At 37.1% G+C, this 17,516-nt stretch overlaps 1 protein-coding gene across 1 annotated transcript in view; it reads right to left on the reverse strand.

Moving 5' to 3' along the window:
* The window catches only part of fat2 (FAT atypical cadherin 2), a 138,786-nt gene that overhangs the window by 85,760 nt on the left and 35,510 nt on the right, over positions 1-17,516 (reverse strand). Inside the window, exons 6-10 of the mRNA XM_047353683.1 lie at positions 16,736-16,946; positions 3,601-3,740; positions 2,978-3,040; positions 1,720-1,932; positions 341-551 (exon numbers count right to left, since the gene is read on the reverse strand). Of these exons, the coding sequence (XP_047209639.1) occupies positions 341-551; positions 1,720-1,932; positions 2,978-3,040; positions 3,601-3,740; positions 16,736-16,946 (838 nt within the window). The remainder of the gene's footprint in view (positions 1-340; positions 552-1,719; positions 1,933-2,977; positions 3,041-3,600; positions 3,741-16,735; positions 16,947-17,516) is intronic.

Genomic DNA, 17,516 nt, shown 5'->3' on the forward strand with positions numbered 1-17,516 from the left:
AGTGACATTTATTTCACACCACTGGTAATTTTTTACTTCACAAGCTTGAATCTCAGATAAAACAATTACAAAGATGGCTGTTGTTTGCTGAAAAAAAAAACACTGAGTCAACAAAGTGTTCGATTGCAGCAGCTGTTGTTGAGCATCATTCTCTGTCTCACACATTCCCAGGATCTGTGATCATGAGTGATCTACCACAATCCCAAACAGCCAAGTGTGAGACATTTAAAGACTGCAGAGGTGACTGAGGCAGCTCCCAGGAGTGAGTTTCTATAACTAAATGAATGTGAGGAAGTGTTCAGGTAAAAGATAAAATATAAAAATAAGCCGGGCAGCTCACCGGAGTGCAGCGAGTAGCTGATGTCTGCATTGCTCCCTATGTCCTTGTCTAGAGCCTTGACTCGGACAACCTCAGAGCCAGAGGGGGCCAGATTAGAGATTCTGACTTCATAACGGGGGCTGAGGAAAACTGGAGCGTGGTCGTTACAGTCCTCTACATGAATCACCACCTTTGCAAAGTTCCTCTTCACTGGAATCTCTTGGTCACGCACCTGAAGAGGACAATGAATATTGCAGCATGTGAGGAGATAAAAGACTGCAACATTCTCAAACCAAATGTAGCATGGTTTTTATATAAATATAAATATAATTAATAGGTTATCAATCATTGTTTTTGCCTTTGTTTTACTACTTTTGCAGTATAGGTCTTAAGTCTTGCAATTCTTTTAACCAAAATGTTTAGTATTTACATGTTTCGGGTAAGGGGTTAACACTGATAGTATATTTTATTGAAAACAAGTTTTACTTTAAAAATAAATAAATAATTGCTGCTGTTGAGCATATTTCAAGAGATTCTAATGTTTTTTGGTTTTTTTTCCCGTTGAAACATTCTAATAAAAAATATTTAAATAATAATAATAAAACCCCTTAATATTTGTACTTTTAGAACACCTTGAATTATGAATAATTGCTGAAAAGAACTATCCATAAAATTATGAGTAGGGATGACAAGGTTATGAAAAGTGTGTTTTAAAATCACTAAAGTGTTGCATGATGCAGTGTCTGTGGTTTATATATATTTATGATTAAACCATGCAGCTGATCAGTCAACAGATGGCCTCTATAATTTCTTCATTTCCATTAAAACAAATACACTTTGAACTACACTAGCTGTTTTATGAGTTTTTAAACTTATAATAGCATGTATTTTGTTAGAAATAAAGCTAATTAAATTATAACAAAATAAATATAAAATTGGCTGCACGGTGGTGCAGTTGGTAGCACTGTTGCCTTGCAGCAAGAAGGTCCTGGGTTCAATTCCTGATCTGGGGTCTTTCTGCATGGAGTTTGCATGTTCTCCCCGTGCATGCGTGGGTTCTCACCGTTTACTCTGGCTTCCTCCCACAGTCCAAAAAAAAAACATGCCTGTTAGGTTAATTGGTAACTCTAAATTGCCCTTAGGTGTATGAATGAGTGTGTGTATGGTTGTATGTGTGTCGCCCTGCGATGGACTGGCGACCTGTCCAGGGTGTACCCTGCCTCTCGCCCATAGACTGCTGGAGATAGGCACCAGCTACCCCGTGACCCACTATGGAATAAGCGGTAGAAAATGACTAAATATAAAATCATAAATTTTAGCAATTAAAGCCCACAAGTCTACCATCTGTTCTATTTTTTTATTTTTTATAGTTTTTCTGTAATTATGCATGAAATGATTACCATAATGATGAGCGTATGAACAGAGATCATCTCGAAGTCCAGTTCATCCTTCATCACCAGAACGCCACTCTTCGGGTCCAGGTGAAAGAACTTGGTGCTGTCTGGATGAAGGCTGCTGTGGATGGAGAACACCAGCTTGCTGTTGGTGTCATTGTCCTGAGCGCTGATCTGCAGGATGTCCTTCCACGGGGACGTGTCTTCAGGGACCCTCACCTTAAACACAAGAATAGAGGATCACAGAGCAGTCTGTGAACACTCACTGTGTTTTGATTCTGGATGGTTCTTATAAAGAAGTAAGGTGAGAAGAGGTTAGGGCTGAAGAGGTAAAACAATCTCAAGCTGAAAAAGTCAGCTCATCTCCAGATGATAACAAAGGTGTTATACAAATGATAAAGGTAACAAAGGTGAATATAGTGAGTTAAAACCTTCATCTACCCTCTTAAAGTCACAGCTAGGTAATTCATATACTGTATGCTAATGCTACTCCTATATTTGCAGTTTAACTCAAGAAACATCACAAATTCACTAAACAAATGCTTTCTTAGGCCTCACTTAAATGGAGCAATCTGTCTTATTTTGTTAAACTGCATATTGAAAAAGCACAGAAGCAAAACCTTTATACATGTTTTTGACATGTACAAACTGCATAACAAAAAGCCGCCAATTATACACATCTATCAAACCCCAAAATATCCTTAAAACATATTTTCAGGGGAGTCCCTCATTAAGAGAAATCTCTACAGTTGTTATGTAGCTATTTAAATGAAAAACTGCTCCACTGAGTATGCCTCACTTTGTTATTTTTATTTTATTTCTAATGGCTTTTGTAAAAAGTGTTTTTTTTCAGCCTTTGACCTCTTTCTGGCTCTATTCACAAAGATCCTGTACTGTAAAGCAGGACTGCAAACGTTTCAGGTTTCTGTAAGAACATCTAGCCAGACAGGTCATAGGAATTCTGGATAAAGTGTAGACAAGAATTTCAGCCGAAAATATCACAATCCACATTATGCTTTTTAAAAAATAACAGGTTATGAATCTTGGTTTTCTTACGTGTTTACTTTTACCTGTATTGTTTAGAAGACGTATTAACACCACTGACTATCCAAACTCTATACTTTCTTAAAGAACTATTATTATAGACTGCTGACATGTCTCTGCTAGTTTTGACATCTGGTTGCATCTGAACATCCCCTTCATTTTCTCTCATGCATGCCTTCTGAAAGATTTACTCACGGTATGATTAAATATCAGCTCTCACCTCGTACAGCAACTTCAGGAAGACGGGCCGGTGTTCGTTCATGTCCAGCACACGGATGTAGGCCTGCAGGTTGGAGGTGGGATTCAAAAAATTTAAGAAGATAAAACATGGAAGACAGGGCTTCAGAAACACATCACGTGCAGCATCTAAATGCAGAGTTGCAAATAAACATTCCAAAGTTTTTGAGAATGAAATGAAGATATCTAGTTATATTTAAACTTAGTTATGTTGGTTTGCACAACTGTAGCTATAAGAATAATCCTATCAATCAAACAAAGACACTTTTATTCAGTTTTAGTTGCTTGCATCATTCTGTTTGACTGTCATTTCTTGTTACACGTGTAGGGGAGAAACATTTTTTTTTGCTTTTTTTAAAGCAGGAAGAGCAGACGATACAGATAAATTCAGCCGTCATACAACAAAATGTTCCAGATGTCTTTGATCAGAGCACATCACAGCACAAACAGAATCAAAATGACAGATTTTATTATGCAGGCTGAGATTGATAAGGACCTTCAATGTTACCTGGCAGTTTTTATTTATGTTTTTAAAATACTTTAATTTGTTTTAAATTTGTTTTAACACTTTGCTGTTTGTCATTTGCTTCTCATTCATTTTCTAACCTGTGTAGTGGCGCTATGGTGCCCATCTGTGACCTCCACCGTCAGGTTGTAGTTGGAGTGCCGAGCTGCATTGAGCTTTCTGGCGATTGTGATTGTTCCTGAGTTCCTCTGGATGTCAAAGTCTTTGTCTTCATCGCCGGCTAAGAAAAAAGAACCAATAATAGGACTTGAAACCACTCTTTATCTTAAGATCTTTTATGCTAGGTTTCAACTGGACAATAATCTACAAACAAGGGTTGAAACAGCTTTACTTTCAGTTAAGGCTCAGGTTCTTAAATGTAAGCAGCTGAATGCTTCAGTTTTATATATACTTTATCCAAGCATTCCAGCAGACTAAACAAATTCAAAACAGGCTGTGGTCTGATCAAAGCTTGATACCCTGGAGGAGGTGGTCAAAGAGAGTTTACAAAGAAACACGGTGGAACTAAGGAAGATTTTCTATCTGTCTGCCTTTCTGTCCAATGTATCTAAGATTAATCTGAGGATGGTCTATGGTTTCCCGGTGAAACACTACTGTTCTGGTGCAGGTCCTATGTTGGCCTCAGTCATGGTTTAGACATAGTCAAGCTATGAAATAAACATAAAAATGACACTAGGGGACATATGAGATGTTTTTGGAGATTCTGATGATAAATTATGAGCGGATATGATTAAAGCCAACTTCAAGACACAATATCTGACAGACTGCAGGAATTAAGCTTATGTCATTATCCCTTGGTATCTGACAAATTGCAGGCTTCTCGATTGGAGCTATAAATAATATCTCTCTTTTAAACTGCTATAACTCCTTCAACATCAGTCTGAGTCAGAACAAACATTTAGGGATGATGCTTCTGCATCTAATTCATCTTGCACATTTAACTCATTTCAGTCAGTGGTAATAAATATGAGCCCATTTGCAGAAAATATTTTACTGGCAGTCTTATACAGGTCTTATACTGGTTAAACTAAATAAAGAATTGACTGTTTAATAAGAAAACCTCAGCAGATGGGTTGTCATAAAATTATAAGTTTGAAGAAGCAGAAGTCCTTAACATTTTCCTACAATTTTCTCTACATACTGAGGTGAGAAACCAGCCTGCTGTTTATTTGTAAAAAGTTAACTTTGAATTTATTTAGTTTTTGTTACAGACATTCTACTGAATGATCTTTGGGAAAGTAATGTAGTTTTAGATGCTCTGTTGATAACGACAAAAATTAACAGTTTTTAAATTATTTGAGTGAAGTTTCAACACCGCATACATTAGTGAAAGATTTCTTTTAAAGGTCTTATCTTATGAGTTTTTAAAAATGCCTTTACTCAACAGATGGATCATACTGGTGTAAACTGAAAGCATTGGTTGTTGAGAGTTCCCAAAGTTAAAACTTGTTTAGACATGAGAAACAATCCAGAAAGTCCAGTTTATTAACAGATTAACGCTTATCAGATGCTTAAGCAATCTTAAACTGTTAATATGCTATATTTTTAAGTTGCAGAAGCATGTGAGTAAAGGCATGCAGCGTTAAAACAAATATGCAAATGAGTGATCTGTTTAAACAGTTTGTCTTGTCGTTTCTCTTTCTGTAAGCCATAAACAGCTACTCACATAATAAACACTTTAAATGCAGCAGCTTCTGCTTGAACAACACAGGACTTTAATGCAGCCAATTTCAGTCTCAGAATGACATTGTAGCTCCCTTAGATTTTATGTTGGAAGTTAAGGATTCATAGAATAAAAGTTAAAAAATAAGCACTCATGTTTTAATCAACTACTGCAGAAAGATTTACATGGTGATATAATATTTGTGATTTCAAAAAAGGCACAATAAATCTTTGTTCTAGTTGGTCTTAACCATAACTGAACATAACATTAGATAACTCCAATCTAATCTTTTTTGCTTGAGAGGTAAAAAAGACAATTTTTTTTACATTAAAAGTTTAATCTTATACTGGGCTAAAACATATTTCAACTGATAAAAAATGTTTTATTGCAGTGAAGGTTTTTTTTAGCAAGCAAGTTTCACAATCATCCATTGTTTTCCGCTTATCGGAGATCATGTTGCACAACTCATCAGCCTAGGAGGGATACCCAAAAATCTCCCCCAGTTACACTGTCCAGCCCAATCTGGGTGGTCCTAACATATTTCCTGGCCAGAAGTAATATATTGCAGCAAACTTTAGGTCTACTCCCAGTAGGACAACTCCAACTGCTTTTGAAACAGACCCTGAGCTGCCCTCCTGATGATGGAGCTCCTGATCCTATCACTGAGGTTTTAAACTTTTAAAAAATACCCCTTGCTGTGATATTTCATGCTGTAGGGTTACAGTAAAACAGAGCAGGTAGCAATTTTCCAAAGATTTCCTTTGCACACCCTGCCTCTTAAAAGTCATTTAAAGGTCACAGCTGCTGTGTCTAAATACCACCAAAGACAGGACAAGGAGAAATCTAAAAGAAATGTAGACTTCTGAGTTGTGTAACTTGAATTTAACAACACTCTTTGTTTCTGGTCAGCCATGTCCAGCACTCTACAATTTATCACTCCAAACATCTGAAACATGCCAATAATCTTCTGAAAAACAATTTTGTCAACACTACTCAAAATAAATAAGGTCTTAATGACTTATTGGAGGTAATGTGGCAGCATTGATGAACTCTACAAGCATGATTAACAGCAATCATCAAATATTTTATTAAAGCAAGAGCTTTGTAAACTGAATATTTTTCATATAAATGTCTACAAGCCCCACAGCCACAAAATGTGGGTTGGTGGGTGGCTTAGGAAAGCCTTTGTTAACTGGTACAGATTGGAAAAATTGACATCTTATGGTCAATCGCAGTCAAAAGGACAGTTCTATAAATTGGAATTGTTGGGCACTGTCAGCCCCACCTGAGAATATTAGTGGTCTAAAAGTTGCTATCCTCCAATCAGAGCCAATGAAGTACCCAGAGCTCAGCTGCACGGCTAACAGTTACTTATCAAATAAGAGAGAAAAAGAAGTCTCTGTAAGTCATTCTGCATAGTTCCTGCATCAAACTGTAGCTTTAACTGTTGTAAATGGGATGCATTAAAGCACTGATCTAGGGCTCACCAACTGTAACACCCCATCGGACTGAAAGACTATTTCTTGCCTGATAGTTTTGGCAAAACTGACCTGAAATCTGTAACAGCAAATGACACAGCTCTGTAGTATGCCCATCTGACTGAATCTAATGAGTTTCAGAATGTGTTGAGTGATTACTGGTCATCTTGGGCTGCGTGTTGTGAAGCAATGTAATGTTAACAAATGCTTTAAAAAAACCAGTGCATTTTAATGGACAGTGGTAAAAACCAAAAATCTTCTCCACCTGTTTCTGCTCTTGTTTCTGCCACTTTAGTCACCATCAGGTGTATAAAAGAGTTTTATTTTAATTTGTATCACAGTATTTGCTGTTCGGTTTTAATCCCAGATGTTCCCGGACTTATCTGTACGTGGGCTTATTTTCTTTGTCATAGATCTCGTAAAAATCAAACATACTGTGATTTTAATCTCCAGTTTTTCTGACTCACTCCCACCATCTGCTTTCATCTCTCCTCTTAATTTCCTCCATCACCTCTCTACCTCTTATCTTCTTTTTTGCTCTACCCCTCCCTCTTCACCCTGCACCCCCCTTGATTTGTCTTGCTTCATCTTTCTCTCTCTCATATGTGCACATATGAGAGAGAGAAAACCTCACGGCTACTCAGCCAGATGGTGTTTATTATATCAACATTTGTAATTTATATCATGCCGGTATGAAGACAACAATCATTTTAGTTTTGTATGAAAACAATCTTCCTTTTCCTCTTTATTCTCACAACTATCATCAATCACACTTGGTCAAAGTCTTGTTTGACCCAGACTCAACCATATTTGGACCTCACAGAGGTGTATTTTTCAGTTACAACAAGATAATCAAGCTGAAACCATCTAGAACCTGAAACCAGACCAACTGTTTGGTTTGTTTGTGAAAGCCATTCAAGACTGGACACACATCTGCATATCACAACCTGTAAACTCAGCCAACAAAGAAGAATATGTTTTGTGGAGGCAATTTTCACTTTACTGGTCCACTCCAGCCAAAATTGATGTTACTGCCATGGTTGGGGGATATGCTCCTCGAGCCAGCCATACAAAAAGCATCTTTCACTACCGTGTGAGCTTCAAGAATGATTCAAAGGAAGGAAAATGAGCAGAGCAGGATTCTCACTCACATTTGTATTCATCTACCCTTCCATTAATCCTCTAAATGTTTAAGCTGAGCAGCTTCAAGCCCATCGGTCATCTCGTAGATAATTCTCAGATTTACCTCAGCAGATTGAAATACAGACAGGACACAATGAAGACAACGCATATCTCACACCAGGACAAAAAGTTAATTTAAATATTAATAGAAAACAAAATGTGTGTATTGAAGGTTTCCTAGTCTGACCAGCAGATTTAAGCTATTTCTGTTAAAGTTATTAAATTCTCTTAAAATTGTAGATAAGAGAAAAAGAATAAGGATGAATGGTTCAAAAAAACATTACATTTCAGATACATTTTTTTAAATCAAGGAGCTGTCCTACAGTGTCCTGACAAAGTACGTTAGATACAGTGCCTTGCAAAAGTAATCACCCCACTGCTTTTACATATTTTCCAACCTGTAACTGAAATGATTTTTAATCTTATTTTATGTGATAGATCTGCACAAAGTAGTACATATTACTGAAATGAAATGACAAAGCAATATACTGAAACAATAAGAAAAAAAACCTGAAAATTGGGATGCCCATACCATAAATATCCACCACCGTTGCTATGAAGCCTAAAAAAATTTTTGGTTCATTCTGGTTTACCTTCAAAGCATATTAGTGAAATAAAGTAACAAGATCTGTTATAATCACACCTTTTATGAAATGTCCCAGAAGCTGCAACACCACTAAGTAAGATGATTCACACTAAGAAGTAATAATAATGTCATTCTTCTTGCCCCTCTTCATGAGGGCCGAATTCATGGAGTGTACAACTAATAGTTGTTCTTTTTACATATTTCCCCACCAGATCTGTGAATCTTTGCAGCTCATACCAAGTTACATTAGGCCTTTTAACTCTTCTCTCATTATTTCTCATGTTGATGGCCATGACCTGTTTACTTCAACACACTGTAGTGGTCCATTATATAAATCCCAATGGAATACAATAAAGTTTGAGTTTGTAAGGTGACAACAAGTGAGAAAGTTGAAGCCATTGCAAGCCACTGTAAAGGTTTGCATGTGAAAATGGAAAGGACAGCAAGGACAGCAGAGAATCTCTGTCTGTCCATTTAGGACATTCCTTCAAAAGGCCCAGAGCTCATAACATCAAAAAAGATTGTATCTAACTCCAACATTGTCTGTTGTCTCTGCTGGTCTACATAAACTGGTAGTATACATTTAAAGCAAATTAACCTAATCCTTAAACTTATCACTGAACAGTTCCTGTTTTTTTTTATCCATAGGTTTAAAGTGTTTAAAAATAGCCTAAAAGTTCATTGACATTAAAGAAGATTCAATCTCCTTATCAAAGGTTAGTTCTTAGTTTGTGCTTGAGTAGACTCAACGTTAGGCTCACATCTATTAGTTGTTATAGGCTTTTTTTAAAATACTGAAAATCATGGATTAACCACAGGATGCTCTTCAGTCCACTAAAAATCTCTTTCTGGGGTCTGAAAAAATCAAACAGCCCACCAGAACAGCTAAGTTTGCATTAGATCTTCCCTGCAGGGTAAGTCGAGGAGATTGAGCCAAAATAACCAGGAGACAAACAACCTTTTCAACTGCATCCTCCTCCTGTAATTCCTCTGTGACAAAAAGCCGGTGGGTTTAATTTCTAAACCTGTTATCTGTCTGCTTCAGGGTCTGCTCTAGGTTTCCTGAACTGCCTGAACGACTCAGCACAAGAGAGGAGGAGGAACATCGCCATGTTACCCTCGATTCGTAAACAAGGAATCAGATCGACTCTCCTGCTGTGAGAACATAATTTTCTCTCATTGGATCAGTTGTTTTCTTTAAAAGGGGCTTGGAGTCCAGCTGAGTGTCAGAATCAAAGATCGATCAGTTTTTGAATTAAAAGTCTTCAGAGTTCATAAAGGACTAAAGATGTTTCAAAGGTTAGGTTGTCAGCATCCCATTACAGTTTCTGACATCCATTAACCAGATAGTTCATTATGAGTGAAAAAGAGTAAATGTAATTTATTGTACAGCTTAAGTAAATTTCAAGCAAACACAGATCTCATTCAGATTCTAATTATTTCGATTCAGTAAAACCAGATAGGAGTTCCAATTGATATTGAATTTTAAGGTTTAACAACAAAGTTTCTGACTTACTGCTCTTTAAACTGACCAAAATCAGTTTAAAGAGCAAATAAGGTTGTTGGTTTCAATTCCGCTCTGTTTCCTTGTCCTGTTTAAATTTAAATTTTCTTTACAGCCCTGAAAAGCTGAAGCAACCTATGCTGAAACAACACAATCAGAAATAAATCAAAGATTAATATATGTATACTTCCCATGATGTTAAACATCTAACAACCCCAATGAATCCAAAAGCTGGCCAAGATGTCAGGATCAGGACAGGTCTGTTTTTAAACACCTGATCCATGTCTTCATCTGGAATGCATTTCTCTGGATTTATCTCCAAGAACTGCAGAGGAATGTGGCTGAAAATCCACCCCAAAACATAAAGTGATGGAATGATTTTTACTTTATGGTTGTGACCTCCGCCCCTAAAGAGTCTGTCAACATTAAACTAATCCTGTTTCTGTCTCTGCAGATCCTGACCCTCATATTGACCACAGCACACCCAGCAGGTATCCCAGTCCAGTGAACCTAGCAGAGGCCCACATCCGTCCACAAACAGCTATGTCACCATCCGTGCTTGCAATTCCATTTTGTGTCACAGACCATTTGTTTTTAACACAACCACGGGTGGTATTGGAGTCAGGCGGGGCTCCAGGTCCGGATGTTTTCTGAGTTGCCCCGGATCTCAAGACGTTTGGAAGTACATGTCGGTCAAAAATATGCATTACGCCCCAAAATGACTTTAGATTTTACATTTTTATTTAAGAACAGTCAGATTTGTTTCTATTGAATTCCGCAACTGCGCAACTATGCACACAGGCAGGGCTGTATTGGCAATTTGTCAGTTCAATCCAGAGCTGTCGGCCTGCCTCGCTAATTCCCTGGAAAGTTACACTGAGTGCCTTGAACAGGGCGACAATAGGGGAGACGACTCATTTCAGAGCAGCCATGGATCCAAGCGGGGAGTGGGAGCCAGGTGTGTGTGTGTACCCAGCAACAGATGGAAGTAGAGCAGCATAAACCAGGCTGAAGTTAGCGATAAAACCCGAATGCTGTGCAGAATGGACTCATCATAAGTTACAGCTAATGACTTATTCACCCAGCAAGAATGACATAAAGGTTCACTAATGAGCATCATCAGGGTCATAATGAAGGACGGAGAGCAGAGGGACTTTCACCTCAGCTACAGTTAAAGTTAAATGGCCTGACCGTGACAGAAAAGAGCTGGAGCCCTCTCTATGAGTTGGATGTGCATCATGATGTGAAAATATCTGGTCCTTCTGTTCAATCACAATAAAAGCATTTAACCCTAAAGTTGCTAAACAGATTAAAAGGCTTTTCATGTTACCTAATTGCTGCAGCCAGTGCAGGTCTACAAGTGGACAGAAAAATGCGTTGCTCAATAAACAGGAAATCTATTACTTCAACTGGTGCCAGTAAGATGGAGGAGAAGAGGCAAACGTTTGCCTCCCTCTTCTCTTTCATATTTGTATTGCTGACCAAAACATGCAGCTCTAGGTTGTTTAAAGGTGCAATAAACAACAACAATTAATGACAAGTGTGCCATCAATTACTGTTTTATTTTTCTGAATAATACAATTCAATTCAATTCAATTCAAATTCAAAGGTACTTTATTGATCCCCGAGGGGAAATTAGAATTCCAGTGAAAAGAGGCCACATTAGGTAAGTAGAGGGAAAAAAAAAATCATATTTCACACTATATCCTTAGCAGGATACAGTTTGAGATTGCAAAAAACCTCAGCACAAAGGTTTTTAGCCATCTCAAACTGTAACATGTAATATGTAATATTGTATAAACTAAACTAATAAAACAAGGACACAGTTTTATTCAAGACAAGACAATGCATGTCGTTTTATACCGTAATTAATAACTGTAATATTTACTGATACTGAACAAAAGATAAGAGTACAAGAAAGGGGCAGTGCATTTTAAACAGTAAAAGTTAAGACTTTTTTCTGTACAGAGGGTGTTTACTGTTAAAGACTGCATTAATGGCTCACATGCTCATTGGAGAACAACAGACTTTTTTGTAAAATATTTTATTTATTATTTTTGGCAGGACAAATGAAAATAGTTTCTTCATAGTGGAATGAAAGGCTAAAAAGATGACAGCAAAACATAACAGGTTCATGAAAGAAGGGAAAATTGGTATCAAATGTTTGGAAAGCTGTCAGTATAATTAAAATAAATAAATGTGTTTTTAGGATCTTAGCATTTAATTAAAGAAACTTTATACCAGTTTCCTTTTTTGAAATTGAAGTATGAGCACTGGCCCTCAAGAATAGAATCCTTTGATGAGAGAGTAAAATTTAAAATAGTCATTTATATAGATGAGGACAAAAAGCACATTCTTTTGACCCACAGTAAACACAGTTCCTCTGAGCTTAAGACCAACTTTTGTCAGACTGACTGAGCAGACTTTTTTTTTTTCCAAATATCTCAAAATATGTCATTATCTGCTTCAGTAAAATGTTTTCTTTTTATCAATCTTAAACTCTGCCTCTCTTCATCTTTCACTTCAACAACTAACAAATATTAAAAGCAAGTAATAATTTTCAAAACCTTTTTTCACAATGACTTACATTAGAACAAATGCAGGCCTAGGCAGAGACTTGGTACATGTCCTTTATTATTTTAAATGAATTATAAACTGGGACGCTATCTTATGAAAATGAAACTATTTAGAGCTTGGACTACAGCCCCATTGTTTCAATGTTCTAAAAATGCCCCTGGTTTGAGTTATTTTGACAACTAAGGAAACCTTCATTGTCCCTGTGAGTTATCAGGCTGCGACGGAACAGAGATAAAAATCAGTGTTCTGCCGTTGGAGAGGAGAAAGGCAAAATAGGGCAATAAATACTGGATTATATCAGCCTGGGAAAGGAATCCTCTGACACAACAGCCCTCGTATGCCAGCGCCGAGATGAAGGCCAGAGATACACGACTGCAGAGCAATCAGAACGCAGTGAAATAAAACAGAAATTTGACAGCCTGTCCTGTCATGTTGTGATAGTGGCACAAACGTCAATTTAAGAGGAGGGTGGAGGTGGGGGAACTGGTTGATTTGACGGATGACAGGCCAAAAGTGATAATTCCAGAGGTAATAAGATGATAATGCACAAATGTCCAGTAACACAACAACCACCTAAGCTCTGACTTTCAAAACCAAACTGTCAAAGCTGCTGCAGATTCTGGCCACCACAACAAAACAGTTTTTACCTTTTATCATCTCATCATTCAAGTTACCTTTATGTAATAAAATCAACAAACTAACACTAACTAAAACAACAACAAATTCCAACTCATATTTGTAATTCAATTGCAACGTTTCAAAAAAAAAAAAAAAAATTGTAGACATTAGAAACAGAAAAACTAATTTAATGTTAGTCTATAGAATGGTAAGGAGGATTCAGAAAGCTTGAATTTTTGTTGTAGTTTCATGGTTAATTCAGTCTGAAAACTCAGATTAAATGTTGACTCCATATATTGACAGTAGTACTTGCCAACTGTTATTTTTTATGTTGCCGTTTGTTAATATTGCTTTAAATGATAAATAATAAATAAAAAAAGCCAATTGTCTAACCGAATGGACAGGGCAAACCCCCAATGCTACTTGGCCAAGTCGAAGCCAAGCCGTCAAGAAGTTGTAAAGTGTGGTGTGAGTAACTCCAGGGTCCCACAAGGGGACTTCATTGTGTTAACACACGTCATCCCAGGATGTGGCTGCCCAATGTGGACGACACTGAGTAATATAAGCTCACCAAAACATGGAAGGCAATTTGTGTTTTTTTACTTATCACTTAGTTGTAACATTGTTTTCTTAGCAATAAATCTTATACCACTGAAACGCCTGTTTATGTTCCCTTGAATACTCCCACATTTGTATTGAAAATGCATTTTCTACCAATGCCAGACAGCTTTTGTTGAAGTGGGGGAGCATCTTCTCACCAAAAAAACCAAAACTTCTCATCACTGGAAGAAATCTCAATACTGACATTGAGATGAGATTCTGCAACCAGTGGCATCTGGTATCTCCACTCTATGGTACCAAACTAACTATATCCTCCAAGTTTTTCAGAGACTACCTGATGAATTGGGGAAGGAGAGAATAAAATGGTCAACCTGCAGTCCTGACCTCAACCCCTTTGACCAACACAACAATATTCACTGGCTTGGGACAAACACTGATTGTAGAATGACTGAGCTGATAACCGGCATGAAGAGGAGATGGCAGGTTGTTGTGGTTGTGATGGTTCTAACACAAACCGCTAAGGCTCATATTTGTTAAATTAATAAATTGTTCAATTGCTAGCATGTTTTGTCAAAAAAATAAATAAAAAATTAGCAGAATAAGTTGTTGGCATCGGTAGAGATTATTTTAGCAAGTATTTTAACCACATACTCAACTCTATTACTCATTCCACAAATACAGTTTCCTAATAATTGGGGACTTTTTAAAAATAATTAAACAGACTTCCCAATGGTGTATTGCCAAAAAGCACTGTTACAACAATGAGAGAACTGTTCAAGCAAAGTTTTCTTTAGTTTTTTTGCGAAGCATATTCTCTAATCTAAACAGGATGTTTAAATAAGAGATGTTTTTGAATGGATTTTAGACACCTAAAAATGTGTTGCAAAAGTAAGAATTACTGTCTGTTTTATACAGATCAGCAAGGTTACTTCACCAACACAAAGTAAAGGTGCAGAACAAAACTAAATAGACCATTACATAAAAATAAATGGGCGTCATTAATTATTTGAATTATATTTTTTTAGAGTAACGGTCTCTGTCTTCAATAATAAGAAAAACTTATCTAAAATGAACCAATAGGATGAATAAATATCATGCATATTTATCTATTTCTAGTGCTGTTGTCCATAGGTATCATTCCTCACGGTTAGGGGTCCTCTTTGTGACATAATAAATGTCAGTTGCAAATGTCAGCAGCTCACAGACAGCAGAGTTTCCTCTGTGGGAAGCATGGAGTCTTTGTTGTTATCTGCTGAGTTCTGGCACTGGTTGAGGTTTAAACAGCAAACTGAACAGGAGGAGCTTTCAGCCTTTTCTAGTCACATGCTGCCTCGCTTGGCAGGAAAGCACTGGCAAACACTGAAATGTCTTCCTGTGAGGCTCAAAGAAAACGACTCTCAGAAACACTTCCGGAGACATCCGGTTGGCTCTTTTCCTCCTCAGCTAGGAATATTTTCACACCTTTCATTTTCTGAGAGGAAATGACAGCAATGTTCAAGGCAGAATGGAGTGAGAGGCAAAGGACAGAAGAGAAGAGAAGAGAATAGAAGAGAAGAGAAGAGAAGAGAAGAAGAGAAGAGAAGAGAAGAGAAGAGAAGAGAAGAGAAGAGAAGAGAAGAGAAGAGAAGAGAAGAGAAGAGAAGAGAAGAGAAGAGAAGAGAAGAGAAGAGAAGAGAAGAGAAGAGAAGAGAAGAGAAGAGAAGAGAAGAGAAGAGAAGAGAAGAGAAGAGAAGAAGTAGAAGGAGAAGGAAACATGAATATTTCCCACCTTTAGTGACCTGGCAGTTGATGAGACAATGATTGCTGCTGATTTTCCCTCACAGTGAGAAACTACCTGGTGATACAGCTGAACACAAAGACCTATACCATCTACCTCTACCGTCTTAACCCAAACAACTCTTTAATTCTGCCATGACTATGGAAGAAAGTATTTTATTTTTTTTGTCTGGTGATCTATTTCCAAATGTTTTTGCATCATTATCCTGCTGAAAGAGACACTGAAGAGGCATCTCCAGTAAAAAAAAACAAAAAAACATGATGTCTTGTACTGACAAGATTGCTAGAGTTGCTATGAGTTTGGGATTCACTTGAATACCCATAATTGTATTTTTGTATTTATGTGTGACCATTGTGCATTATTTTGGAAATAAAAAGAAATTACATGTTTTTGCAATTGTAAAATACATCTTAACCTCGTAAAATAAAAAGTATAATTAAACAACACAAACCGTGCATTGAATTAGATTTTATTTAGAATTATTAGAGTCTTTAAGCTCTTGTATCTGAGCACAGACACATGACACAGAAAAATAGTTTCTAAGTGTATAGTTGTGGCTGTTGAATGTTCAACAAAATGAAGCAGAATGAGCCTTAATTTCCAGGGGTTCCATATTAAGTTTTCTGTATTAAATATAATTTCAGTGCACAACTCTGGAAATCCCAAAAGTTTCGAACTAGACAGAAAAAAAATAATAATAACAACAGTACTATAATAACTCCTGGAAACAGTGAAGTAAGAGCTGATTTTCTCCCTTTCACACGTTGGTTCCAACATTACTTAGCATTACAGCAATTTGCTGAACTTTAGAAAATACCCTATACTGATTTATATGGCAGTTAATAAAGATGGATGATGATTGTGAGCTGTTTGTTTTCTGCAGCACAAACCGCAGCTCCACAAATCAGCACTTCGGCAGAAGTTGCTATACACTGAATGTCAAATACAATTTCCGTCCAGCTGCAGCAGCTTAACATCAAGCAGAGCAAGAGCCAGAAAGACTCGCTGTGATCTATGAGGAGTCATTACTAGGTAATCGGTGTATCCTCGTTTCAGGAGCTTCATGTGGTTTGTTTTCTATTCTTTCTCGTCAAATTTAGCTGCCTGTAGAAATAAATATTAATAGTATTTTTAAACCTTGTTTGTCTTCTTTTAAAGATCATTACCCTCATTTCTGAGATGCTTACTCTTCGTTAGAGCTCAAAGTCTATTCTGTTTTTCTGCTGCTCTGATCGATACTCTGCTGAGAATTTAAATATGTTCACTCACCTACAATGTCGAACCACAGCAACGGCCAATGTGTCTCCATCATGATGATGCCCACCATGTGAGTGACAAGCTCCGTCTCCATGACGGCAAAGTTGAAGTGAGGCTCATCGAATGTAATTGGTTTGCTGGACAGTGGTGGACGGTGGACCCACTCAATGTCAAGACGAGTTGTAGACGAGAGTGAGGGGCTGCCCTGATCGGTGGCTTTGATCTAGAAAATAATGGAAAACACTTTTTTATACTGAAAATTGTTAGAAGTGATCGACTCCCATGTGTATACTGGAAAAGAAAACATGAATATTGGGATGATGACCTGGATTTTAATAGATCACAGAAAACTGGGAAAGATCTGAAGAGTGATGAGAAATTACTGTGTCCTTATGGAGACATCTGCATTTATTTACCTTAATGCCAAGATTAGATTACTTTTCATGATAAAGGTTGTTTTCTTGTGCCTGGTTTACAGTAGATGTTCCTGCTTAAGACGTCAGATGTTCCTGCTTTAATCTGACCTAACTCACTCAAAAATATGTCACCTGCATATGCTGGTATTTGATAATTCTAGGGGAAAAATCCCATCTTATGTTAAGAAACAAATTATCTTTCGGTCATAGTATGGTAAAATTACAGCAGCCTGGAAGTTTGACAAAATTAATTTGAAATTAAGTAATTTGCTATATTTCTGTTTCTGTAATGAAGAAAATGTACTTCCGGGATCTTTATTCAGTTGCCATACTTATCCAGACCTTGAAATGGTTTATCAACACTGAACATGGAGTGG

The sequence above is a fragment of the Girardinichthys multiradiatus genome, chromosome 23 (genome assembly GCF_021462225.1).
Source record: "Girardinichthys multiradiatus isolate DD_20200921_A chromosome 23, DD_fGirMul_XY1, whole genome shotgun sequence".
NCBI lineage: Eukaryota > Metazoa > Chordata > Actinopteri > Cyprinodontiformes > Goodeidae > Girardinichthys > Girardinichthys multiradiatus.